The 26,767-nt window shown below is 41.6% G+C and overlaps 1 protein-coding gene across 5 annotated transcripts in view; it reads left to right on the top strand.

The window, feature by feature from the left end:
• Positions 1-26,767, top strand: part of LHPP (phospholysine phosphohistidine inorganic pyrophosphate phosphatase) — a 265,744-nt gene that overhangs the window by 122,373 nt on the left and 116,604 nt on the right. The window contains exon 7 of one of the 5 annotated variants that reach the window (XM_084841525.1): positions 1,121-4,248. The exons of the other annotated variants lie outside the window; for them this stretch is intronic. Coding sequence (XP_084697651.1) covers positions 1,121-1,202 — 82 coding nt within the window. The 3' untranslated portion in view covers positions 1,203-4,248. Of the gene's footprint in view, positions 1-1,120; positions 4,249-26,767 lie in introns of those variants that run through there. 5 annotated transcript variants of the gene reach the window in all.

Genomic DNA, 26,767 nt, shown 5'->3' with positions numbered 1-26,767 from the left:
TTAAAAAATCTCTTAAATTGACTTGCAATTGGAAGCTTGGTCCCTGAGCAACAGCAATTCATATGCTAAAAGGAGCCCATTCTTTTCCAGAAGCTTTATGGACTTAGATACACTTTAAGTTGCCCTGACACGCACAACAGTGTCAGGGAGACTCATTTTTCTATCAGATCTGTACATATGCCCAGAAGATAGAGTTATGTACTTATGGGCTGCTCCATTCATAGATTGCTTACACTAGGGTAGTCATATGGGCATCAATAGGACTACATCAGTGTAAGTGGGGCTAAAAATAATCTCACAGACTCTGATCCTCATGCCAGTCTGTTGGCAAGAGTCTTATTCATTATGGAATGTTTGAGAATAGACCTGCCCCTGTTATGTTCTTAACATGGAATGCAGACACTAAATATTATAGGTGTATTTACAGATACACATTTACTTAAATTTTATATATAACCCTGTATAAACATTTGGAAAACAATCTTGTAGCAAATTTAATCAGAGGTAAGTATAGTCAATTTGTAACAAAGCTTTATCATAGGACAAAAAATCACCCAAAGTCCTATGAGTATTTAACATACACCCCCCCCCCCGAAATACTAAGCTCACAATCGGCCCTGTTTCTTTGCAAAAGCTGAGAGGCATAGAGAGATATTTCAGAGGTTGTTTTTTTTTAATTACATAAGCACATCCCTCTTCATCACTATGTTTTACTAGGGTATATCTTACCAGGAAAATAAGCCACTGGAGGGGCATGTTTGTACTTCCTTTTGATGATCATTTATTTCCTAAGAAACTGATGTGATGCCTTTTTATCTAAAAATCTAACCACGAAAAAATTAACTAGGAGAGATGAAGTGGCATGTGTGTTATTGTCTTAATGCTGTTTTACCTCTCCTCACATCTTTGCTGAACCAATGAAAATCTGGATTTCACAGAAATGTATAACTTAGAATCATAGAATAGTAGGGTTGGAAGGGGCCTATAAGACCATCGAGTCCAACCCCCTGCTCAATGCAGGAATTTAAGTTAATATGTTCTCCCCATTAAATCATATTGCTTGCATTCATATGATTATATACTTATGATAGGACATCTGCTGTATGCTTTCCTATTTTAGACTGGGGTCAGATGGCATCAATAGACCTTTGCATACTCTGAAATTCTTCCTGGATTGCATCTGCAGAGTGGAAATTGGTTAGATAAAATGGAGAGGGGACAGTGACTAGGAGCCTTTGTTAGCTGCCACCATTCCTAAAACTGTAAGTGGTACATGGACTACAGCTTGGAGCAGAGCATGACGTTGATGTGGTACCCAAGTGTAAGTAATAGCAGCAGGAGAGTCTGCAGTGAGGAGCGCCTTGAAAGATATTTTCCTAAACTTGATTTGGGAATGGTTCTCCAAAAGGGAGCAAGCTTTATACCAGGCAGAGAAATTTCTCTAGTGGAGGATGGCTTAGAGAGAATTGCTACATCCCCCAGCGTGTGTGCAACTTAAGAACATGGTGTTTGTGGCAATGCAGTGTGAGAGTATAAAGAAGGCCCATCAGGAAAAAAAATAAGAGAATGTCTTCCCATTAAAACATGTGAAAAGCCTTCCTTAACCCACATCTCTGCTGAGAGCCCAGAACATAAGGCAAAGCCCTACTGATATGAGATCCTTACTGTTGCAAAGTGCAGAGCTATTGTGTTCCATACCTGCTCCATGGAAGTGCAGAAATAGGCATTGGGTGCAGAATTAATTACCTGGAAAATCTTCAATTTCCTCTCCCCCTCTGCCACCATCGCTACCCAATGCAAATGGAAATTTCTCATATGTAAGAGTGAAGATAGACTTGAAAGTATGTGGGTGGTGCCCCTGCCTGGTGAACTCTCAGAAACTGGAGAAGTTAGATTTCCAGTGCTCAAAGGGCAAGTTTGTGCAGTTCTTTGCCCCTTATTGTGATTAGCAGAGAAATATTTCAAATTAACAAACATGCAAAATAAACAAACATGCTTTGATGTTCATACTTTATAGGGCTTCACATTTTCTTGGCACAAGATTTGATTTGCCATTGTGCAGATATAGTTTATTTAGCATATACATAGCTTTGCTTAGGAAGCATCCAGGTGGATATGGTTGGGTTCTATGGGCAAGATGAAATGTCCTGACAAAAGTGATGTACTTCTTTCTTTGTTTTTGCTGGGACTGGGACCCACCCATGTTCATTATGGGGGTTGCCCAGCCAGACAGTTAGTGACCAGTCAGGGCTAAAGCTTCTTACAGGTCTAAATGACTGAGATCCACTCTGAAATTGCATTCCCACCTTTGTAGATGCAGTTGTCTGGAAATACCCCAATGCACTTGTCGACCTGGTTTCACTGCTGTGTGGATTCTGAAGCTTCTCTTCCCTTTTGACCCTTCTTCCTTCAGGTGTGAAATTTTACTGGCAGGAGCCTCTGTTTGGAGTTAAAGTATATATTCAGAATATGCATGCTTTAGAACAGCCATTCCCAACCTGGTGCCCTCCAGATGAACTGCATCATTCCTGACCATCCCTCTTGGCAGGGACTGATGGGAGTTGTAGTCAAAACTTCTGGAGGGCACCACAATGGGGAAAGCAGCTTTAGAATATTTTCTCCATGCAACAACTGGGTTGTTGGTTGTTCTTCTGGGTGGGTCTTTAACTGACATAATTGCCAGCAATACTGAGTGTTTGGCAAAATCTGTTGACAGCTCTCTAAATTGCAGCATGGTGTGAGCCTGAAAGAAATAAACCAGTACTCTACATACCTCTCCTTAACTTTTCTCATTCCACTTCTTTTTGATTACTCAAAATGCCCCCACACAAACATCCCTCTGCTTTTTGAGACCATATTAAACATTGACAGCAGGTTTTGAAAGTTCTGATCTACTCTGAAGGCAAAAAATGTTTACTTTTGTTTTTAATTGAGAATGTCTGAAAAAGCTATTGTCTTACCAGCACGGGATTGCAGGCATGTGCCAGTTTCCATGAACTCGAATACAACAATAGCTTTCAAGTATGTGCCTGTATAAAGGGCATGGTTATTGGCAGAGTGTCTTCCTTTAAACTAGCCTTCTCCAACATAACGCCCTCCACATGTTTTGGACTACAACTCCCTGAATTCTGACCATTAGCCATATTGCCTGGGGCTGATGGGAATTGCAGTTCAAAACATCTGGAGGGTACCAGGTTGAAGAAGGCTACTTTAAACCATCTCTGATACCTTTTTCTTTTCGGCCTGCCCCTGAATAAAATTTTTACATCTCTCCTCTTTCTGCATCAAGAGACTTTAATTACTGAACAGACTCTAACCAGCTGATTGAGACATAATACCCTTTGACCTCACCCACATTTCTGCATGTCTCTACTTAGACTGCTTGCCTTGGCATGAGCATTTTATCTACATTCCTTTAGCTCCATGTTCCAACTTCTTCATTACAAACTGGCTGTGTCATGTTCTTATCCTATGCTTGTATGTGCACTTTATAGAATGTTCTCTCCTTCCAGGCTTTTGGCAATCTAATGGGAACACGATTACACATCAGTACTGATATCTGCAAAATCTCCTTTACAGCTGAACTATGTCAAGTCAACACGCCACTATGGGTTCTTTTATGCAGTGCACTAACCCCATGGTGTTAGCATAACGATGGAAGAATATGTGATGTCTGTATTTCATGACTGGCATTTTGCATCATGGTCTCAGTCATACCTGAAGATATCAAACTGAGATTTTTGAGTTCTAAATACTTGATTATAAAGTATGTAGCCCTCTTCAGAGTGGAATGAAACTTGGAAATCAATGTCTGCTGTGCAAAGACCCGAGAGGGCTGTGTGTGTGTGTGTGTGTATGTGTGTGTGTGTGTGTGAGAGAGAGAGAGAGAGAGAGAGGGAGAGGGAGAGAGAGAGATGAGGTGTATGTGTTGTGTACACCCCCCCCTCCTTCTACACCACCAAGGGCAGTACCAAGCAGGGTTCAATACATTACAGAAATTGTTTCAGGCTGTTTCAAAGATTCCAGACTGGCTCCCGCCACATGGTCCTAAGTTTTCTATATCCTGAAGCAGCCCACCTACCTCCTGTACACAAATACTCTATTATCAGATAGAAGGGGTGGGGAGAAAAAACAACTGGTCCCACCCCCTTCATAAACCTCCATGAATGGGGAATAGGTGTCTGCTAACACTTATAATGTTATAAGGGTTGTTGTTGTTGTTCAGTCGTTCAGTCGTGTCCGACTCTTCGTGACCCCATGGACCATAGCACGCCAGGCCTTCCTGTCCTGCGCTCTCTCCCGGAGCGTGCTCAAGTTCATATTCATTGCATCCGTGATGCTATCTAGCCATCTCATCCTCTGCCGTCCCCTTCTCCTTTTGCCTTCAGTCTTTCCCAGCATCAGGGTCTTTTCCAGGGAGTTTTCTCTTCGCATTAGGTGGCCAAAATATTGGAGCTTCAGCTTCATTATCTGTCCTTCCAATGAGCACTCAGGGTTGATTTCCTTTAGGATGGACTGATTTGACCTCCTTGCAGTCCAGGGCACTCGTAAGAGTCTTCTCCAGCACCACAGTTCGAAAGCATCAATTCTTCGGCGCTCAGCCTTCCTTATAGTCCAGCTCTCACAGCCATACATTACTACTGGGAAAACCATAGCTTTGATTAGACGGACCTTTGTCGGCAAGGTGATGTCTCTGCTTCTTACTATGCTGTCTAGGTTGGCCATAGCTTTCCTCCCAAGGAGCAAGCGTCTTTTAATTTCATGGCTACAGTCACCGTCTGTGGTGATCTTGGAGCCCAAGAAAGTAAAATCTGTCACTGCTTCCATTTCTTCCCCTTCTATATGCCAGGAAGTGATGGGGCCAGATGCCATGATCTTAGTTTTTTTAATGTTGAGTTTCAAACCAGCTTTTGCACTCTCCTCTTTCACCCTCAACAAGAGGCTCTTGAGATCCTCTTCGCTTTCTGCCATTAGGGTGGTATCGTCTGCATATCGGAGGTTGTTGATAATTCTCCCAGCAATCTTAATTCCGACCTCTGATTCATCCAACCCGGCATTTCTCATGATGTACTCTGCATATAAGTTAAATAAGCAGGGTGACAATATGCAGCCTTGTCGTACTCCTTTCCCACTTTTGAACCACTCGGTTGTTCCATGTCTGGTTCTGACTGTTGCTTCTTGACCCTCGTACAGGTTTCTCAGGAGACAGGTAAGGTGGTCTGGTACTCCCATCACTTTAAGAATTTGCCACAGTTTGTTGTGATCCACACAATTAAAGGCTTTAGCGTAGTCAATGAAGCAGAAATAGACGTTTTTCTGGAATTCTCTTGCTTTCTCCATGATGCAGCGAATGTTGGCGATTTGATCTCTAGTTCCTCTGCCTCTTCGAAACCCAGCTTGTACTTCCGGTAGTTCTCGGTTCGCATACTGCTGAAGCCTAGCTTGTAGGATTTTGAGCATCACCTTGCTGGCATGTGAAATGAGCGCAATTGTGCGGTAGTTTGCACACTCTTTGGCGTTGCCCTTCTTTGGAATTGGAATGTAAACTGACCTTTTCCAGTCTTGTGGCCACTGTTGAGTGTTCCAGATTTGTTGGCATATTGAATGCAGCACTTTAACAGCATCATCTTTTAGGATTTTAAATAGCTCGGCTGGAATACTGTCATCTCCGGTAGCTTTGTTGTTACTAATGCTTCCTAAGGCCCGCTTGACTTCACTCTCTAGGATGTCCGGCTCAAGTTCAGTGACCGCACTATCATGGCTATCAGGGACATTCAGATCTTTCCTGTATAGTTCTTCTGTGTATTCTTGCCACCTCTTCTTAATCTCATCTGCTTCTGTTAGGTCCCTGCCTTCTTTGTCCTTTATCATGCCCGTCTTTGCACAAAACGTTCCCTTGAGGTCTCCAATTTTCTTGAAGAGATCTCTAGTCTTTCCCATTCTGTTGTTTTCCTCCATTTCTTTGCATTGTTCATTTAAGAAGGCCTTCTTGTCTCTCCTTGCTATTCTCTGGAACTCTGCATTCAGTTGGATATATCTTCCCCTTTCTCCCTTGCTTTTCGCTTCCCTTCTTTCGTGAGCTACTTGTAAAGCCTCATCAGACAGCCACTTTGCTTTCTTGCATTTCTTTTTCTTTGGGATGGATTTCATTGCTGCCTCCTGAACAATGTTACGGACCTCCGTCCATAGTTCCTCAGGCACTCTGTCTATCAGGTCTAATCCCTGAAATCTATTCCTCACCTCCACTGTATATTCATCAGGGATATGATTTAGGTCATACCTGAACGGTTTAGTGGTTTTCCCAACGTTCTTCAATTTCAGCCGAAATTTTGCAAGAAGCAGCTCATGATCTGAGCCACAGTCAGCTCCAGGTCTTGTTTTTACTGACTGTATGGAGCTTCTCCATCTTTGGCTGCAAAGGACATAATCAATCTGATTTCGATATTGACCATCTGGTGACGTCCATGTGTAGAGTCGCCTCTTGTGCTGTTGGAAAAGAGTGTTTGCTATGATCAGCATGTTCTCTTGGCAAAACTCTATTAGCTTTTGTCCTGCTTCATTTTGTACACCAAGGCCATGCCTGCCTGTTATCCCGGTGATTTCTTGACTTCCTACTTTAGCATTCCAATCCCCTATGATGAAGAGGACATCTTTTTTTGGTGTTAGTTCTAGAAGGTGTTGTAGGTCTTCATAGAACCGATCAACCTCAGCTTCTTCGGCCTCAGTGGTTGGGGCATAGACTTGAATTACTGTGATGTTGAATGGCTTGCCTTGGATTCGTACTGAGATCATTCTATCATTTTTAAGATTGTACCCCAGTACTGCTTTTCCCACCCTTTTATTGACTATGAGTGCTACTCCATTTCTTCTAAGGGATTCTTGCCCACAATAGTAGATATGATGGTCACCTGAATTAAATTCGCCCATGCCTGTTCATTTTAGTTCGCTGATTCCCAAGATGTCGATGTTCAATCTTGCCATCTCCTGTTTGACCACCTCCAGCTTACCTTGATTCATTGATCTGACATTCCAGGTTCCTAAACAATATTGTTCTTTACAGCATCGGATTTTCTTTTCACCACCAGACACATCCACAGCTGAGTGTCCTTTCGGGTTTGGCCCAGCCGCTTCACTCTTTCTGGCGCTACTTGGAAATACCCTCTGCTCTTCCCCAGTAGCATATTGGACACCTTCCGACCTGAGGGGCTCATCTTCCGGCGTCATATCTTTTAGCCTTGTGATACATTCCATGGGGTTTTCTTGGCAAGAATACTGGAGTGGGTTGCCATTTCCTTCTCCAGTGAACCACATTTTGTCAGAACTCTCTGCCATGACCTGTCCGTCTTGGGTGGCCCTGCACGGCATAGCTTATGGCTTCACTGAGTTACGCAAGCCCCTTCGCCACAACAAGGCAGTGATCCATGAAGGAGGTTATAAGGGTTAGGGTATTTTTAAATAATGTTTTAATGTATCATTTTACTGTTTTAAATTGTACCATTGTACATTGCCCAGAGTGGCCGGATCACTGGCCAGATGGACGATTAAGAAATTTACTATAAATAAATAAATAAAAATTGTGTGCAGGATAACGCAATGGGATAATGCAAAAATGGCGAGCGAGGCTATATATGCATAGTTTCCAGTGTTCAACTTCTAATCAACATGTGAAGGTTAGGGTGGGGGAGCAAGCACAATTGTTTCTCTCTGTCATATCCCTTAATTTGACCAACGCTGCACAGATTTTGTGTTAAATCATTATTTAGGCCAGGGTGTATATACATGGTAAATTATACTTTCCTGAGGTAAGCTGACCAGTTCCCACCAAAGATTTTACAGTAATTAAGGTTCAAACCCCCCATTAACTTGGCTGGATGAAGCGGGACATTACTTGGGTGACAGGGAAAGACACATAGAGCTGACTGCTTTGCAGGTTTTGCTGGCTCCCCAAAATGGAGTTTGGACACTGAACTAACAGCAGAAGCATCCTAACATGTGCACACACACACACACACACACACACACGTGTGTGTATGTATATGTGCATGTGTGTGTGTGTAAGTAGGCTGATTTTGTTTATAACCTCTCTTCCAGTCTTTCAGACAATCATGGGGAAAGAGAGAATAGAATGCAATTCTAATCCTGCTGTCATGGTACAAAATATCTGAGCATTATTAGATCAGCATTGGTAGATGCAGGCCTTAAGCCAGGGCCTTTAGACCTAGGATTGGTGATCCAGCCTGGTGAGTGATTTAGCAACATGTTTGCTGTGGCTGTTAGCAATGTCCTCAGTATTGGTACCAGATTAAAAAAAGAATGCAAATAATGATCCCAGGTAAAATGAGTTAAATCAATTTGCATACTGAGAATGTTTTATAGTTGTCGTTTTGTAGATAAAAATGGCTTCTTTCATAAAATCTGTTAATAAAAGCCAGAGCTTGTTAAAGGATGAGATGCTGCTTGACCTACTCAAACAAGGTGTTGCACTGGCTTGTAAGTTAAGAAGAAAGAAATGTTGATTAAGGTATTGTTCTTCTGAAGCAGAAAACTTCTTAAATTAACAAAGGGTTTTCCCCATTGCTGCTCTCTGTTCATAACATTGGTGTAAAGCAGAGATGAAGAATGTGTAGCCCTCCAGATGTTGTTACATTGCAAATCCCATTATCCCCCACTATTGGCTATGCTGGCTAGTGCTGATGGGTGTTGCAGTCCAAGAACTTCTGGAGTTCCCCAGCCCTGGTGTAAAGAGTAACAGCAGCTGAAAAGGACAGATAGCAAAATGGTATCAACAAGTGGTCTATTCGGGAGGGAGGTAGTCAGTTGACTAATGAGATTGCCTCCATTAAGGAAAACTTTATCCAAGCTTATTCTAATGTTCCCCTCATTTCTGTCAGTTTAGTAGCTTCCTTGACACCTCTGCTCCTAACCTCCAATCTCTTAATGCATATTTTCTCCTGCTCAAGTGTAAAAATAGAGGTAGCTTGCATGTTCTGCACTGCTATAAAAATATTTGCAAGGTAGTTGGTTCAAATATACAAAATTAAAAACAATTTGTACTTAAGATATAATTTTGCATATAGTTGAGTACAGATAATATGCAAAATGACAACATGTACAAGCATATGGCTGCTGTGGCTGGGTTTTGATGGATTCTCAATACAACCAATTGCTTCTCCCTGTACCAAGGGACTTAGAAGCCACCATTCAAGGGTGTTGGGGTGTAGTGTAGACTGTGGTCCTACTTTTATAAGGAATAAACAAATACACCCTAAAATAAGGCAGAGGGCTTACACTAACGTTACTTTGGAATTACCTTCATTTTAATAAATCAGCTTGGATGTTATTGTACATTCTTTAAGTGTGCAGCATTTGATAACAACTAACCTTCCTGCCAAGTTCCTTCCTGTAGCATGAAGTCAGGTTTTCACTCTGTAGCATGAACTTTGGTTTGTATCTTCCAAAATTACAGGTAAAATTTCAAAATTTCAGGTTTTTGAGCACAGAGGGCTGGAAACTGGACTGCTGATAATTTGGATGTCTTATTTTCACTGTTAATAAAGTGCACATTAGACGTACATGAACACAGTGAGCATAATACCATTGACAGCAGAAGCATCTTGTCTCCCAGACTGACCTGCTCCATCACAATCTTGAGGACTACCCACGCATTTCCCATAGTTGACTGCATTGAGGAAAATGCTCCACGCACTTCATATGCACAGAGCTTTCCTTTCCCATAGGTGCACATGATATAACAAGCATAAACTTGTGCATAGGTTAGTCACATCTGGTTAAAAGCATGATTTCACCATTTAACTAAGCATTAAAGTGGCTTTTGTCTGTTCTGCTTGTGTGCTACAGCTTTAAACTGAGAACGGGACGCTGCTGTTTGGGTGACCCCTAAATAGTTGGGAATGTCATTGATCTTGGAAAATAGTAAATGTGAAGAGCTTTTAGTTATCATCTGTCTCAAACATGAGGGATTGGATCCAGGATTTGCCTTCTGTTGGTGGAAGGGATCCACTCACAGCCAATTTGGGGGGGATCCCCTCTCCCCCACATCACAGCTCACCCAATTTAGCAGGGTTCACAGTAGCATTTTCTTGATGTAGCATTTTCAGGGAGCTGGAGAGGCTGCCGTAGGGAAGAGGGGGCAGGGAAGTCCACTTCTGCCTACCCAGTTGCACACAGCTAAACCTGGACCCAACCCATATCTCCATAACCAGTCCTAGAACAAGACAAAACAAAATAAAGTCAGAAGCAATTGTGAAGCACAAGAAACAAAGAGAGCTTGTAGAATGGACTGAAATGCAGGCGGTGAGTTGTCTCACCACTACCATCCTCTTGGACTTTTGAAACAGTCTTTTTCTGGTAATGGCCTCTACCCCTGAAAAGTCTCTGCTTCTAGCCCACAGATGGTTAAACTCTTTTAATTTGGCTTCTAAAAAGTTTGGAGAAACTAGGTCACATCCTTTGAGCCCTGGGTATGGGGAGTTAGCCCTGGCTTGAATCACAGGCTGCGTAAAAAAGCACAGCTGCATTGTGTGCTAGCTGCTTGGCTAATGCTTGTTAATCCTGACCTGCTATTCCAGGTCTCTCTCCTTTTGATCAGTACTTTATTCTTCTGATCAGGGCTTTAAAGTATAGTACATGTGTAGTAGTAAAATAAATAACTCCTTCCCACAGCGAGCTGAGCCATACGTAGTCTTCCTGGTTAAACATCCTGTAAGCACAGCTCAGAATAACCAGTGTGCCTCCCCTCTTCTGTATATGAACAGAAGTAATGCAGCAAAAGCTCTGTCAGCGCTGTGAGAAAATGCATGTATATTAATTGCATTTGTTCACTATTGATCCCGAATATAAGAATGTATTTTTCCCACTGAGCCGCTGTATCCCAAGGAAGTCAACATACTTGTATATTAAGGTCAGAAGGACTGTAATCCAAAAACTATTTTAGATACTTTTAAAGTACACAAGATAAACGCATTAATACAGTTTAACAAAATGACCCTAAAGAGTTATTCAGTCTGCTTTGGGCTGCTAATATAAGCTACATGGTGTGTGTGTTTCTAATTAGACAATGATTGTAATCCATACTGAAGTTAAGATAATTGCACTTATGAACCTAATGCAATCAAAAGATCAGTCATTAGTTACTTAAGTCAGTTGTAATTAACATTTAAAAACCCCTTTTAATTGCCTGCATGTCCTTTAAGCTGGCCTTCACATATAAGGAAAGGTTGAAGCCATGCCATTTATAACTTATATCTTTACCATGATGTTTTTACACATCAGTCTTTCAGGATCAATCAAGCTCCCTTGTTAAGACCAGTTAACAGGCATATATTCAAGTACACAGTTTAGGGAGGGGGTAGGCAACCTTTTGGCAATTTGTGTGGGCAAATGTGGCAATTTGAGAAATTATCTGGAAACCACCACAAAATGACTGCTATAGAAGGTGTGGCTAGTCGATGTGTAGCCCAGAGGCATTCATGGGAACTGAAGATGGCAGCTGCTGGAGGCTTTCACTTTGCTTTGAAGCAATTCTAGCTGCCAGTAAGAAAATGCAGTAGTAGTAGTAATAATATAAAGTGGGAGGAGTAGAGGACTTTAGCAGGTACCAGCAAGGTGTCCCAGGGTGCCTGGTCTAGGGCATTGTAGCACATGATAGCACAGCACATGAATGCAATTACATTTTAATAATATTGCTGCCTTCAGAAAGATGCTGCAAAATGACAGCAGCTCTGTGCAGATAACACTCCTAACACCACGTTTAAGCAAATGGCTGGATTCACACTTAACACTAAACCATTGTTTAGTGTTGCATGCATGAGCCTTAGGAGCTCCCCCTCTCCCCTTTCTTCCTTGTAAGGATGAGATCAGAACCATTCACTTCCATTTTCAACTAACACTGGTTACTTCTTATCTTGAAACTAGGACAAACTGTGGCTAGTGTTAGCTATGATTTAGGGAAACAAACCATGGTAATTAACAGTGGTTTAAATGTGGCTTGTTTCTCTCAGTCATAGTTAACAGTTTGTCTAGGTTTGGACATAGTGAGTAACCACAGTTAGTTGAAAACAGAAAGGGAAACTTCCAGTCTCTTCCCCATGGCCATGCCAGAGGAAGGCCATCCACGAGCTTAAAGCTTGTTGCTGCTCGTGCAAGTGGTGCTAAATTATAACTGAGTGTTACCTGGGAACAGGGTCGTTGCTAGGTTCTTAAAAGATCTGGGGCACAGGCCCATAACACAAATTTGCATCTCTCTCTCTCTCTCTCTCTCTCTCTGAGTCTAAGCGCATCTCATATGTGTGGGTGTGGTGTGGTGTGCTTGCATGTGTGTATAGATGACATACATAAGAAGTGTGCACTGACCCCCTACCCCACTTCAACTTACACCCCACTTCAACTTACACCCTGATTTTGGAAAACATCCTGCTTCTGCTCAGGCCAATTTATAGTCGGACCATTTCAGCTCAGCACAAAACCTAAGTTAAGGTTTGGAAAAATGAGTCTTTATGCTTCCTGCTGACTACCACGGGAAATTGGGGGGGAAAACTAACTTTTTTCTCTTGGTCAGAACTGGGTGATAATTTCAGGCATAGTAGCCCCATAGAAGGGGATTACACCTGCCCAATGTCAGAAAAATAGGTGCAGGGTTTATATGTTGATTTTCTTTTAAAGGGAACTGCCAATAACATTTTATTACTTGGAAGAATTGGATACAATTTTCAGGATTCATTGTCCCATCAGAGGAGATCATGTCTGCCAAATTTCAGAATGATAGCCACAGGGGTTTTGGTGCAAGGGTAGCCTTGACAATTTGAGGTCTCCAAAAGAGGGCATACTTATCTCCCTATGTTCCTTGTGGACCATTGTTCTGAAAATTACAGACAGCCTAGAGTTGTCCCTAAGTAAGAAACCAGCAAAGTTTCAGAAGGATAGATACAGCAGTTCATGTGGAAGGGGAGTTCTCCAATTTGGAGGAGGAAATGATTTGCTTTCCCTTCCCTTCACCCCTTCACCAATAGTTTTTGGGTAAGTTTGTATGAAAATGCACAGGTCATTAGAGGTGTTCCCCAGGCAAGAAACCTGCAAAATTTCTGAAGGATATACATGCATAGAAATTTAGAATTACTAGAAATTGTTTACATTTCACCAATGTTAGCAGCAGGGGAACATGGGTGGGAAGGTCCTGCTCATGTCACTCATGTCCTGCTTGTGGGTTACCCATGGGCATCTGGTTGGCCACTGTGTGAACAGAATGCTGGACTAGATGGACCTTGGTCTGATGCAGCATGGCTCATCTTATGTTCTTAAATAGAGAATGCCTCTGAGCATATGCAGAATGCTTTTCTTTCACCACTGTGCACTTACATTTCCCCCCTGCCAATTCTGTTCCCCTCCATGCAACCATCCCTCCTCATCCTACCATCCTCTAGCAACTCTTTATAAAAACAGATGTCTTGTTTTGTGCAACTCTCCTCTACCTCCTCCTTGTTATACACAAGCTCTCATTGTATCTTCCTCCCCATAACTTCATTTGTGCCAAGACTTCACCAGGATTCAGCCAATGAGTCTGTTTTCAAAACTACGGTTAAGTTATGGAGAAGCTCTGAGCATGTACTAAGTGCCTGTCCCTCACCACTGAAGTTGGAGTTCATGCAGAATTAAGAAAAAACACACAAATGACAAAACATGCATAGGACTGAGCTGAAAGGATAGTCAGTTCATTAGATGGAATTGGGTAGGCACTGTATTAAGCCCGCAGTACCTTATTTCTGAGTAAACATGCAGAACATCAGGGTGCAAACCTCCCTGGAAAAGTAACTTTTGCTGGAATCCTATGCACACTTTCCTGAGGATAAGCTTCAATAAACATAATGGGAGTACTGAGTAGGCATACATAGGCTTGTATAAATGAACAGTATTTATCTCCCCTGCACTTAAAAACAAACCCCAAGCTCCAATTTTTATTAAAGCTTTCTGTTCAGAGGAACATAGGAAGCTGCCTTATACTGAGTCGGACCCTGGGTCCCTCTAGCCCAGTATTGTCGACACTGACTGGCAGCAGCGGCTTTCCAGGGTTTCAGGCCAGATTCTTTCCTAACCCTACCTGGAGATGCTGGGGATCGAACCCGGGACCTTCTGCATACCTGGCATGTGCTCTACCATTGAGCTGCAGCCCTTCCTATTGCTGGATAATGGCAACTGACAAAACAGCCCCAGATTTGTTTCTCTGCAACCATGTGAAGCCACTTTTCTCAAAGACTTGAGTAAGAAGGAGAAAAACCAATGCTCTTGTCTGTTTGTATAAAGACAAATACAGTTCAGAACTTCTCTTGCCCACTGAAGGGAATTCTCTTTAAGAATTCCCCAAGATATGCTCTGGGTGGAATAAAGAAGAGAAAGAAAGAACAGGATAGGGGAAGGAAAAATAAAAGATGAATGGTGATTGAAAATGTGCAAAGGGGGGAGGCAGAGAGAATTCCCTAAGGCAAGTGCCTCCTTTCAGAGAGGTTTCTGAATTTCCTTCAGAGGAATTTTGGAAGCTGTGGAGGGTTCATAAGGATTGCACTAACTTAAATTAACTTTATGAGGTGAGGTAGCCAAGGGGGTTGTCTAGCTTTTTAAAAACTGTAGAACTTATTTAAAAGCCTCAGCAGTTCCATGGCGCCACATAGTCCTAACCCTCCGTTTGGAATAACTTGAGCCCTACAGCTATTTAAGAGGAATTAAAGTGTAGGGGGAGAAATAAGTTTGTGAAGGCTGATTGGATCCTTTGCTGTACTGAAGCTACTAAACTTCTGCAGAAGCCAAAGGTTCCAGTTTGGGGCAGTAAAATGAGATGCTGTGTGAAATATCAGTATTTCACATGGAGCTCTTCCTTCTCCCTCTTCAAAATTTCATTGCAAACAAGCTCCCAGAAGTGGGTGTGTAAGAGCCGAAAAGTAGGGGGTGAGAGGTTTTTTACTCCTGAAAAAAACCTATACCAGAGATTAGAGATACTGACCACCTAATGGTCACCTCAAACACCATCTGATTAGAATCTCTAATCCGCTGTATGGCTTGGGTGTTTTTTACTTTCTGTTTTAGTCTTTGAGAAAAGGAAACTTTATGCATGGCTAGCACAAAAGCCACTGGACCCAAGTGTCTGAAATTTGGCAGGTTCAATCAGCTCCATGGGGGCAACAAGTTCTCCAAATTTCATGTATTTATCATACAAATGAAAAAAGGTTATGGCCGTTTCTGTTTTCCAATGCAAGTTAATGGGAAAATGTAAAAAAATGGCAAATAGGACAGCTCAAAAGATCCAGGGCACAGCTCAAAAAAGATCCAGGGGGCTGTGCCCAGGTGGCTTACCTTAATGACGCCCCTCCTGGAAAGATAGCCTAAATGTCTGAATACCTAAACCATAGTTAAGACAGTCTGCAAAGCAGCTTGTGATACTGTGGATTGAAGTGGCTTTGCATTGGCCATGGTTAAACATTACATCTGTACTAAACAAACTGTGCTTACGGCAGTTTGCTTTCCTCTTCATCTTGCAAAGTAGCAAGCAGATCTCACTTTTGCTTTTTTCCCTCAGATATCACTTTTGCTGTCTCTGATAAGTGAAACACGCCTTTTCCAACCCTGAACTGAGACTGGACGTACTGTTCAGTCTTGCAACCACAAATATTTACTTTTACATAATAAGAATTGTTCCCAACTCACCCCCTCACCAAAATGCAGTAGTCAGGACTGAAGTGCGGACCAGGGAACAAACCAGGAGCCAAGATCGAGGAGCAAACCAGAAATCAGGACTAAAGCACAAATCAAAGCATACAGAAATATACCAGAGCTCAGAAAGCCTTGTGGCTCAAGCTACGCTTACCTGGAACAGGAAGCCTCTTATGCTCCTTTCTGTCCAGGAGGATCCAATAGCCAGCCTGGGTGGGCGGGGTCAATCCAAGGCCTGAGGATATTGAACTGTCTAGGCCAGCCTTCTCCAACTTGGTGCCCTCCTACAAGTCCCAGCATTCCTGACCATTGGCCTTGCTGGCTGGTACTGATGGAAGTTGAAGTCCAAAATGTCTGGAGGGTACCTGGCTGGGGAAGGCTAGTCTAGGCAGATGCTGTAATACGCAGTTCAGTGGCTTACTGCATGAGGCAGCCATACTCAAATCCAAAGTCTCCTAGTATGAGCCATGGCAGCTCCTGACAGTAGACAAGTCCATTTTACTGAGTATGCATAGATGCAGTGGGCAGCCTTCTCTCTTGGTCAATGCATTGGCCCCACAGAAGCCTTTGATGGTTTAATTTATATGTTGTAGCACACTAGCCAGATACTGAAGCTGAAGCTCAAATATTTTGGCCACCTAATGCGAAGAGAAAAGTCACTGGAAAAGACCCTGTTGCTGGGAAGGATTGAAAGCAAAAGGAGAAGGGGACAGCAGAGGATGAGATGGCTAGATAGCATCACCCATGCAGTGAATATGAACTTGAGCACACTCCGGGAGAGAGCGGAGGACAGGAAGGCCTGGCGTGCTTTGGTCCATGGGGTCATGAAGAGTTGGACATGACTTAACGACTGAACAACAAAGCACACTATCAACACATACAGGGCCTTTTGAGATGTAATGCTAAACTGTGGTTTAGTGTTATGTGAATGAACCTTGTGCTTACATACTTCCCTTCTCTCCTCCTCTGGAATGGCTGTGAGAAGGAGATCAGTAGCATCTTATTCTGCTTTTAAGTTAACCAGAGTTTTCCCTTAGGTACTGAGGGAAAATCTAGTTAGTTTAAACTAGAGGTGGGAAAATTTTGGCCCTCCAGATGTTTTGGCCTACAACTCCCATCAGCACATGCCAGCCTAGCCAGTGGTGAGGGATTATAGGAATTGTAGGCCAAAAGATGTGGAGAGTCACAAGTTGCACATCCCTACTTTAAACAATGATAAGTTCAAACCAGCCAGGTTCAATCATAACTTATTGTCCTGACTTGTTCACTAACTATAGTTTAAACCAATGGTTCCCAACCTTGGGTCCCCAGATGTTGTTGGACTACAAAAACATGCCACCTTGAGTGCCAGTTTTTGGTGGAAAGCAGGATATGAATCAAATAATAACTTCCATCAGCCCTGACCATTGGTTTACTTTCTGAAGATGATGGGAGTTGTAGTCCAGCAACATCTAGTAACCCAAAGTTGGGAACCACTCGTTTAAACTGGTCTCCTCGGTTTGGATATAATGGGGAACTCTTGCTGTTTGATTAAATTTGTGGCTTGCCAACGTTGCATTCTTTTTTAAAAAGACAGTATAAGTTTTTAAAACAGATAAACTGGTTGGTTTAAAGGTCAAAGTGGATGCTTTTTATCTCTTCCTCGTGGGTACTCCAGAGGAGGAGGTGGGGAATGTGTAAGCTGAGACTTGTTCATATAATGCCAAGGCATAGTGTAGCGTTACATCAGAACAAGGTCACTGTTGGAAATGATTATACTACTGTCTTCCAACTTATTTTCTTGGAAGAAGGGCTTAGCCTGGGTAAGCTAAACCATGGTTTCACTGTACATTTTCATCTTAATTAGGGCTTAAGGCAACATACTATGGTTAACACTAATCATAATTCAGAATTATGGCTGCAATAAACCAGGAACCTTACCGCTTGATTTTGCAGGAGCCAGGACTGACAACTACATGGAGATTATATCCATATAGGAAACATAATCTGTGGCCACTACAGTGTTAGATATTTCAGTTTTTCACTTTTTTTTAGTTAGAAAAAAAGAATGCAGAAATGTGTAATACAGCTATGAAAACTGGTGGGTAACCAAATATGGAATATACATAGTTGAAATCTGTTGAGCTTTTCTGTTGACAAAGTGCATGCAGGATGGAAATTTTGTTTTTAAAGGTATCTGGCTTCATCTCCATGTTGTAAAAGAGCTTGCAATAAATAATAACTGTATCATCAGAATGCCATGTAATTTGATGTGTTAAAGTCTTCAAAGACTCTGGAAGCCCATGACACAACTTAACCTCAATGGAGTAGCGTTAATGGACTGTCTGTTTGTACTCTAGTTCAGTCATCTGTTTTCATGCTAATACTTAAAACAGTTTCTCCACTAATGCTAGTTAAATCTGTTGCTTTCACTTTTAATGTTCTGCTTGGTTAATTGAATAACAAGGCATGAGCATAAATTATACCATGTTTTTATATCAGCCTTGTCTTGATCACATCTAGACAAAACACGGTAATTACAAGCCAACCAGAGGCCATTCTGATCCCACTTCTACCAACAGGAAGGGGGAATTCAATCAAGACTACTTTGTACAGACAAAATAAGGTGTTGAGAAAACAGAGGAGCAATAAAGATAATGCTGATAGATCCAAAATGGCCTGTTTCATGAGCAACACTGGTTAATCTACAAAATTGTTTATGAAGTTGTTTCACTATTGCAAGGGGAGTTCTGCATGCTCTTTTCATGCATTTACGGAGTATGACCGTGAGCCAAGCTGTTCGAATCTTAATTATATACTTGACGTTTGTGGCTTGAAGTCTCATTGTGGGTAGCTGCCTTTGGTGATCTGAGCTGTGAAAAGAGACCTATTTGGACACTTCAGAGATGGTGTTGATCTCATCACACATGTGTATATCATAGCCACAGAAGATGGTATATTGAATTGGGATGGGGATGTATTGAGATCCTTGGCATGATTCCTGTGTGTTTGTGCTGTGCGTTGAGACTAATAGTTTTACTCTTAAAGTATTCCAACGCCAGTTTAAAAGCTTCCGTCCCCTTGAACTGAACCCTCTCTATATAAGCAGTTTAACTTAACAAGCATGTTCATTAACCACTCTTTGGTAATTAATTAAAAGCTGAGTTTCTCCTTTATCAGCCAGGATTTTTAGTTGGAATTTATGGAGGTTTGTCCTGAGTGCTAAGAGAGCACAGATGTCTTAAGAAAACATAAAAAATAGATCAAACCTGAAAATGTTTTTGCCATGCACATTCTCAGGCACTCTCTGCAGACTTGAGTTTGCCTGCCAAATGTGATTTCAGAAGAAGCCTGGAAGAAATGTCAAATTCTGTTCTGTCTTTTGTTCATTTCTTCCTTCAGGGTGCTTTTGTACTGGAAGGGAAAGTTATAAATGAATCAGAAAATTGGCTCCATTTTCACAAGTGGACAATTATCCAAATGGGATCTTCTGGTTGGAGCCACATTCTGAAGCCCTTCTCATAACTGAGTAGCTCCTTGAGCCACATAGATCATTGTGGCTCAAGGTTATTTAATTTTTTAAAAAACTTGTATATGTAACTGTGGTATGATACAGTCATCCAAGCCTTTTTAGAGAACATATTTTATAAGCTATATATCTGAATAGGGGTGGGAGTGGGGAATGCCACTTCTAAGAACACACCCTAAACAATGCCAAAATCCTTATCAAACAAGTCCCTCTTTTGATTCATCTGACACATCACCATATATATATACATTTAAAGTAGGTAGGGTCCAGAATAGATTAGATATCAGTTAACAAAGCAGACCATTGCCATTTTTTGTCTGTTGGATTCAAAACGGCGATATCTGTCCTGCGTGAGTGAGGGTGGGGATTGGGTGTGAATTTGCTGTGACTATCCAGGAAATATATTTTTAGGGTTGTGATGGACAGTTTAGTGTGAAGCAGCAGTGAAAAAGGCTAACTCCATTGTAGGGAATTATTAGGAAAAGAATTAAAAATAGAATGGCCGTTATCAAAATATCTCAGATAAATTGATGGTACTGCCACTTTTAGAATACTGTGTATAGCATCCTTCCCCAACCTGGCACCTTCCAGATGTGTTGGACTTCAACTTCCATCATTGGTGGTGTTGATGGGAGTTGCAGTCCAACACATCTAAAGGGCACCAGGTTGGGGAAGGCTGGTGTACAGTTTCAGTTAATGTAGTTATCATTGCAGACACCAGTGGAGACTTTTCTTCTTTATGGAGAGGGGGATTTCAGGAAAATGGTGAGAGAGCAGGTTTAATCCTCTCCTTCCGGTGCACAGTTGTCCCAATCTGAATTGGAGCTGCACATGCTTACGCTAGAGTAAACAGAAAGCTAACTTTCAGCTACATAATATGCAATTAGTGTAGCATGTAGTTTGGCTCTCACTTGTTATCATATGACCAAAATCAAATTTGGAATGGCTTAGGACAGGAGTTACAATCTTGGGCTAAGTGATCAGCTAAACAGAAGCAATCTGGTTTAGTTTATAGACAAAAGAAGCATCTTTATTAAGTGGCTGAATGCAGGTAGAATTTGCCCAAATTAATATGTTTCCATTTAGTCTGATTAAACTGGCAGCTGTACAGTACTGATCCTTGTTCTCCCATTTGCACTGTTAATTCACTCATTAAGCAGCATAAGACTCAAGGGTTCCATTGGGCAGTATCCAATAGCGTCATTCCGCAAACTCAACGCTAGTGGAGTTCCACTGAATCTTTCTATTATGAAACCGGTTGTGCAAGCCGTTGTGCTAGGGCAATGCGCAACGGCTTGCACAATAGGTTTCACAATGGGCTGCACAAGTATAGTGCATAACTGCTTGCATAACTGCTTGAGCAACCATGCTTGTGCAAACATAACTTTACTTGGATTTTCCTCTTGTGCATAGTTTGGAACCTAGTTTCTGCTAGTGCAACACCATCTGCTCTAACAGAATGACATAGTTGGATACTGCCCCCTAATTCTTTATGCACTGAAGGATCAACAGACCCTGTGGAGCTAGGTATATCTAACCTATTCTAAGACTCCTAACAAAAACCTAGTTAATTCAACTCAATTGGGAGTACAGCCTTGGTCTGGTTTATCAGTCCCTGGAACTGATGACATAAATTCAAGTGCTCCAAGATGAGGATAATATCCTAGTGTTGTCCAGAAGAGCAGGGCAAGCAAGCATAGATACCAGTCAACGATCCTTCTGATGAAGTTAATTAGTAAGTCCTTCACTGATATTGCTAAAAGTTAAGTTGATTATCCTATACAAATTTCCAGAAAGAATGTAGGACAAGGGAATCTGCAAATCTCAGAAATGATCCTGTTTCCAGCTGTGTAAGCAACCAACTTCAGCGTTTAATTTGAAACACATTTGGATGGTCTTAAAAGAGCTTTATTTAATACAGGATTTTTAGCTATCACTGACTAAAACATACTCAAAGAACAGCGCGCACACACACACAGACTTGGTCTCCTTATATTCACCGTTGTCACAGGTGGAACATTTTGCCACATACATTTATGGAAGAATTAACTGGGAAACAATTGGTAAAATATTGGTTTAGGAACTGGTAATGGACATCACTTCCCTAGTGTGCTTTTTGTAGGAACAGATCCAACTTAAGTAAGGCTGGAGAGGAGAGTGGCCATAGTTCAGTGGTAAGGCATATGTTTTGCTTTCAGCATGCCCCAGAATCATTCCCTGGCATCTTCTGTTAAAGAAACTCAATTCACATAGCCCAAGATCTTGGAGACCTACTGTCCACTGCAGTAAAAAGTACTGGGCAAGCGGTCTAATTCAGTAAAAGGCTGCCTAGTACAAGTCAATGTTCACATGGAGAGCAGTTAGAAGGGAATGTCAAGGCCTTTTCCTATTGGGCTGTGATTCAAGAAAAGAAACATCTCAAGTCACATGTTTTTGATCAACTGATGTCTGCAGCACAGAGGGTAATCCAGTTGTGCTTGCTTGCTTCTCTTTCTTTTCTTTTTTTAGTTGGAAAAATCCAGTATGGAATATTCCGGTAAATAAATGAATTGTGGATGGCATCAGGAATTTGGAGCAATATGGAAGATCTGAGAGGGAGTTCCTAGCCCAGAAATCTTGCACACTGGCTAATGGAACTTCCACCCAGATCTTCCCTAGTTTCTGGAGCTAATTTAGGACTGGACTGTAAAGTTTAAGAGAGTTTGTCCACATCTCTCTCCCTCCCACTGCCTCCCTTTCTCTCTTCCTATTCCCCTCTCTCTCCCCCTCCCCCGTCTCTCTCTTTCTCTCTCTTAACCAAAACCTTAACCACTAGAAAAAGAAAAAGGAAAAAATGGTTCTGAGGATCATGCATGAGAAACAGATATTATTGTTGGCCATTAGCCAGCCTGCAGTACTGCTAGGACCCTGCAATGTTGCTAAAGTTTAAGAATGCTGGTTGTTTTGCATGCGTCACTGATGTTTCGCACCATTCCGCCCGTGACTTTACAAGGCAGATGTGAACATTTTAATGTGCCAGTCCCACCTGTTTTTTCACATTCTAATTCTCAAAATAATAAGCTTCGACAAAACAGTATCTAGGCAACAAAATGGAAAGAGGTTGTACGCTATTCCAGCCTTTCAAATTCAGGTGTTTTATCATTCTTGCTGAGCACATGTTCCACATTAGAGATCATGCGATCTCAATGCAAACATGGCTAGAGGGTTTCCAAACAAAATAATTGGACTGAATTGGCTCAGTGTTAAATATTCATGCCTTGCCTGTTCATAAGAATCTTTCTCTCCCCCCACATACATTCATTTAGCATTCAAAGACATATTGCACTGTATTTCTTGAGAAAAAGAAATTCTACCTGCTGTGTATCCCCTGTTTTACATACCCTGGGAGTCTCACCTAGGGATGGAGAAATCATTCAGTTGTTGGACTGTGTCAGTTTTGCATGTACTCATTCATAAGTCCATTCCATCCCATTTCTGCATCAATCTGTGATTATTATTTTTTTGAAACTGCGTGCAAATTCTAATGTTTACCTATTTTACTCTATGCTTTTAATACACATTTTACCCTAAAATACACATTTTACCCTAAAATACACACCGTTATATGCATTTTGACCAGGGAACCGTATCACAGAATTCAGAGGTGTGTAAAAATGAAAAGATAACTGCATCCTGATCCCCATATTAGTCCAGGAAGTGCGAATGAGGTCAGTTTGCTTAAAAATATATACTGAACAAAATTCTCAAACTTCCCTGGTCTTTCGTTTCCACATGTTTGCTATCATACCACCTGGAACTGAGAGTGTTGGAGGAGGAAAAGAGATAGTATTTTCCTGGAATTACTGACCATACCTCCCTCCCCACTGCCTCCAGGTTACACTCAGAAGCAGTGTTGGAGCGGTTTAGCATGTAGTTGCTGAAAATGTTGCAGAATGTACGTGGAGAGGCTGTAAGTGAATACTGGAGTCTGTTTTCTGTCCTGCTGCATATTTTTCTTTGATCCATTTTTTAAAAGTAGAACAGTCTAAAGTTAATATTAATCAAATTGGCTAAGTAGGATTTTGTATTCTGAAGGAGGTCTACCATATTGGTAATTTCTGATTTTATGAGTTGAGTTACAGTAAGCAATACTGTAATATAATTTTGAGGCAGGACCTCAGTTTTTTTGCAGGGGAGGTAAAGCAGGGAAGGTATTGTGAGCAAAGGATGAAGGTTTAAACTTCATACAGACTGTAATGCACCTTCTGTATAAAGTCAGCGGACCAATCATACAGTAATAGTAACTGCAGATACGATATTCCGCACTTCTGTTGTGCTTCTCATGAAAGTATTTGGCGACTTGTAACTATCACCCCAATGAATATGGACTTGAGCACACTCTGGGAGAGAGCGCAGGACAGGAAGGCCTGGAATGCTATGGTCCATGGGGTCATGAAGAGTCGTACACGACTGAACAACAACAAAAACTATCACCCAGAGAGCCCCAAATGGCCTCTGTAAATTTACAAGAGAATGACTTCTGGTAAATAGCATTTATATGCTGTGTCAATATTATAGGAGTTTGTCTTCTCCCATTTGTATTTCAGTATCTCAAGTAATAATGTAGTGTCTTCATCCTTGGGTCCTCCTTTACCCTAAAGCTTTGTTGTTCATGCCCTTTGATTTATCTCTTCTTTCACAATGTGCGAGATCATACTAGATGTACTTTCTTTACCTATAGACTTGGTAAAGTCTATGCACAAGCTTTCATCTTAAAAAAGAAGTTAAGTATTGTAATGGGACGTGTCACAGTTTCATGAATTGCATATTGTAACATCGACCTGACATTCCATGAAAGGTGGTGCATACATGTGAAATACTTTTTTTCTCAGCTGTGTCAGCATTGTCTTCCCTTATACAAAGATTCTTTTAAAGATGAACCCATCTTTAACAGAAACAAAAAAGAATCACATTGGCCTGGTTCACACATAATGACAACCCAGAGTATGGATTGCCATTGAATTGTGGGTTCTTGTTACATGCGAACTGTGCACTATGATTTAATTATGGGTTGTTAACTACAAATAACACAAGAGAAACCATGGGTTGTTGTTGGGTTGTGAATGCCGGGTTGTTTGTGGTTAACAACCTACAGTTAAACCATAGTGCAGAGTTTGCACGTAACAACCACCCATGATTCAATGAAAGCCAATACTCAACCAGTACTCTGGGTTGTTGTTACATGTGAAGCAGGTCGGTATCTGTGATTATTTTGACTTCAGACCCATTAGGTTGTGCTTTGGAAAGGCCTGCCTCCAATAAGAATTGCCAAATATTGCTTTTCCCTCCAATCTGTCTGTCACAAAACATGGAGGGGAGGGGAATTCTGATAGCCTAGAATGGCAGTATTTGGCTTTGTTTGGCTGGGGCAAGGGAGCAAAATTCTATCTACCCATCTGCCTTAATCTGAAGCCCAGTTTTACTGACATTAGTGACAACAGTACTGGAACTAAATGATGCATTAAACTGAAATTACTTTTCTTACAAACATGGGAACATGGTCAAAGGTTGTTTTTCTTATAACTCCCTGCTTGCTTCCTTTTTGTTGTGTGTGTCTGTGTGTGTGTACCTTAGATACCTGCAAACCTTGTTGAGTGCTGTAGACTGCATGTCATAATTCCACAGACCCAAACAAAATTATTTACTTTACACAGATGTTCCTTCAGAGCACATAAAGCAGTCTCTTCTGAAATACATATGGTATGGTTTACAGATATTAAGTATCATCACTGCTATAGGGTGTCTGTTTTCTGTCTATTACATTTCTTTCTTCAAGTGTATCTTTGAAGATAGAACTATATATGATAGTTGACTTACTGCCCATATGTTGTATTCTCCATCTGTTCTAGGTGATAGTTGCTAGAAGGTATGCTTTTATAGTGCTGATTGCCTGTCTTATTTTTCTAATATTTAAATGTCCCAGAAAAAGAGAATCAACTCACTGTCTGCCTTTCTGGAGGAATAATAAATGTACCCTTATATCTCCATATAGAAACATGTTGGAGTTATCCCCCCACCCCTCACACACAGATTATTGTGACTATGTGTTCTTAGACAGTGGCATAAACACTTTGAATGAGGTGCACAGGGAGCTGGTGTTGGCAATATTGAGTAAACTGGGCAGCTTACAGTATAAGCTAGCAGTAGCTATCTGTTGACTATCAATTTAAAACTATTATCAAGCATATATTCAGGTGGATGGGTACATAAAAGGAAATTCCAATAGTTACCATACTTAATACATTGTTGCATTCATCTAACCTAGGCCAGTGGTAATTGTGGTGATTAATTTCCTAGTGTAAAGTTATTCTTGCTTATTTGAACTATTTTCTCTGAAAATTTATTTTAAAATAGTCATAAGAATTGTTACTCTTTTGCCTTTCTTCCTATCCAATACTAATAAACTCATTACTCAAGAGGAGAAAGAGACAAAATCCAAGAACAAGGGGAGAGCAGAGATCCACAAATTATATCCATAGCCAAATACACTTCTACTAGCTAGCAAGAATATAGTAAAAGTGCCTTTGCCTTTCCACCCAGCAAATGAAAGCCTGGCCCTTCCACAGAATTAAGAAGAAAGGTTAATAGTGCATATAGCATTGTCCCTTCATAAGCCTGGCTCTCCTGCAGGTCTCTTTCTAAAAACTAAACATTACCCGCACTGCCCTGACAGGCTCCAGCAAGCATCTGTTTTCTGTTTCCAGCAAGCATCTGTTTTCAAAACCAGGGTTTAAAAGCCTAGGAAATGGTCTTTTCCAAAAATCCACACCAGATTTTTATTTCTGCCCTGCAGCAGCTCCCCTTCACAACTCAGTATTTTTGTTTGTTTCTTAATCAGCCTCAGGAGGACAAAAAAGAAGTAAAAGGGGGCTTTGAATTTGCCCACTCAGTCAATTACAAAGCAAACCTTCCTTGTTATTAAGGGCACGATCCTATCCAGATAGGTGGCTGCCTCCAAACTCGGAGGCAACCGCCTATCCAAAGCAGGGCAGGAGAAGCATGGAGGGGATCATTCTCTCCGCGCTTCTCCTGCCTTGCATTTTTGGCTAGACAGCCGTTTGCAGCTGTCTAGCTGTGGGAGGGTGGAGCGGGGGAGGAGGCTGCTGTACAACACGTATGATGTGTCATACAGGCATTTTCGCCCGCCCTGGAATGCCCCTAGCCATGCCCCTTTTTGGCCGCTCTGCGCTCCTCTTGCGAGCTTGGAGGATGGGGCTGTTCCGCGCTGCCTCTGAGGCAACGTGAACTGGGGGGAGGTTGGTTCTCCAGGAACCGACCTTGGAGTGAAGGCTCTGAGGTTTGTTCCAAGATAACACAATATCCTATGGCTGTCTAGCCACTGTCTAGCAGCCATAGGATTGCTCCCTCCAAAGTCTTGCAATTGGAATAAAGTAGCGCAGGAGCTAGTTGACTGGGAGGCATTTGGAAAGTATATATTCTCAGGGTGAGAGGAGGAGGTTGCAGTTAAATGATTATTTTGCTTATTTGAGTTCCAGGAGAATA

This window comes from Heloderma suspectum, chromosome 3 (assembly GCF_057233095.1).
Source record: "Heloderma suspectum isolate Gila_16-S chromosome 3, 16-S_ref, whole genome shotgun sequence".
Lineage (NCBI taxonomy): Eukaryota > Metazoa > Chordata > Lepidosauria > Squamata > Helodermatidae > Heloderma > Heloderma suspectum.
This window is presented reverse-complemented; position numbering and strand designations above follow the sequence as displayed.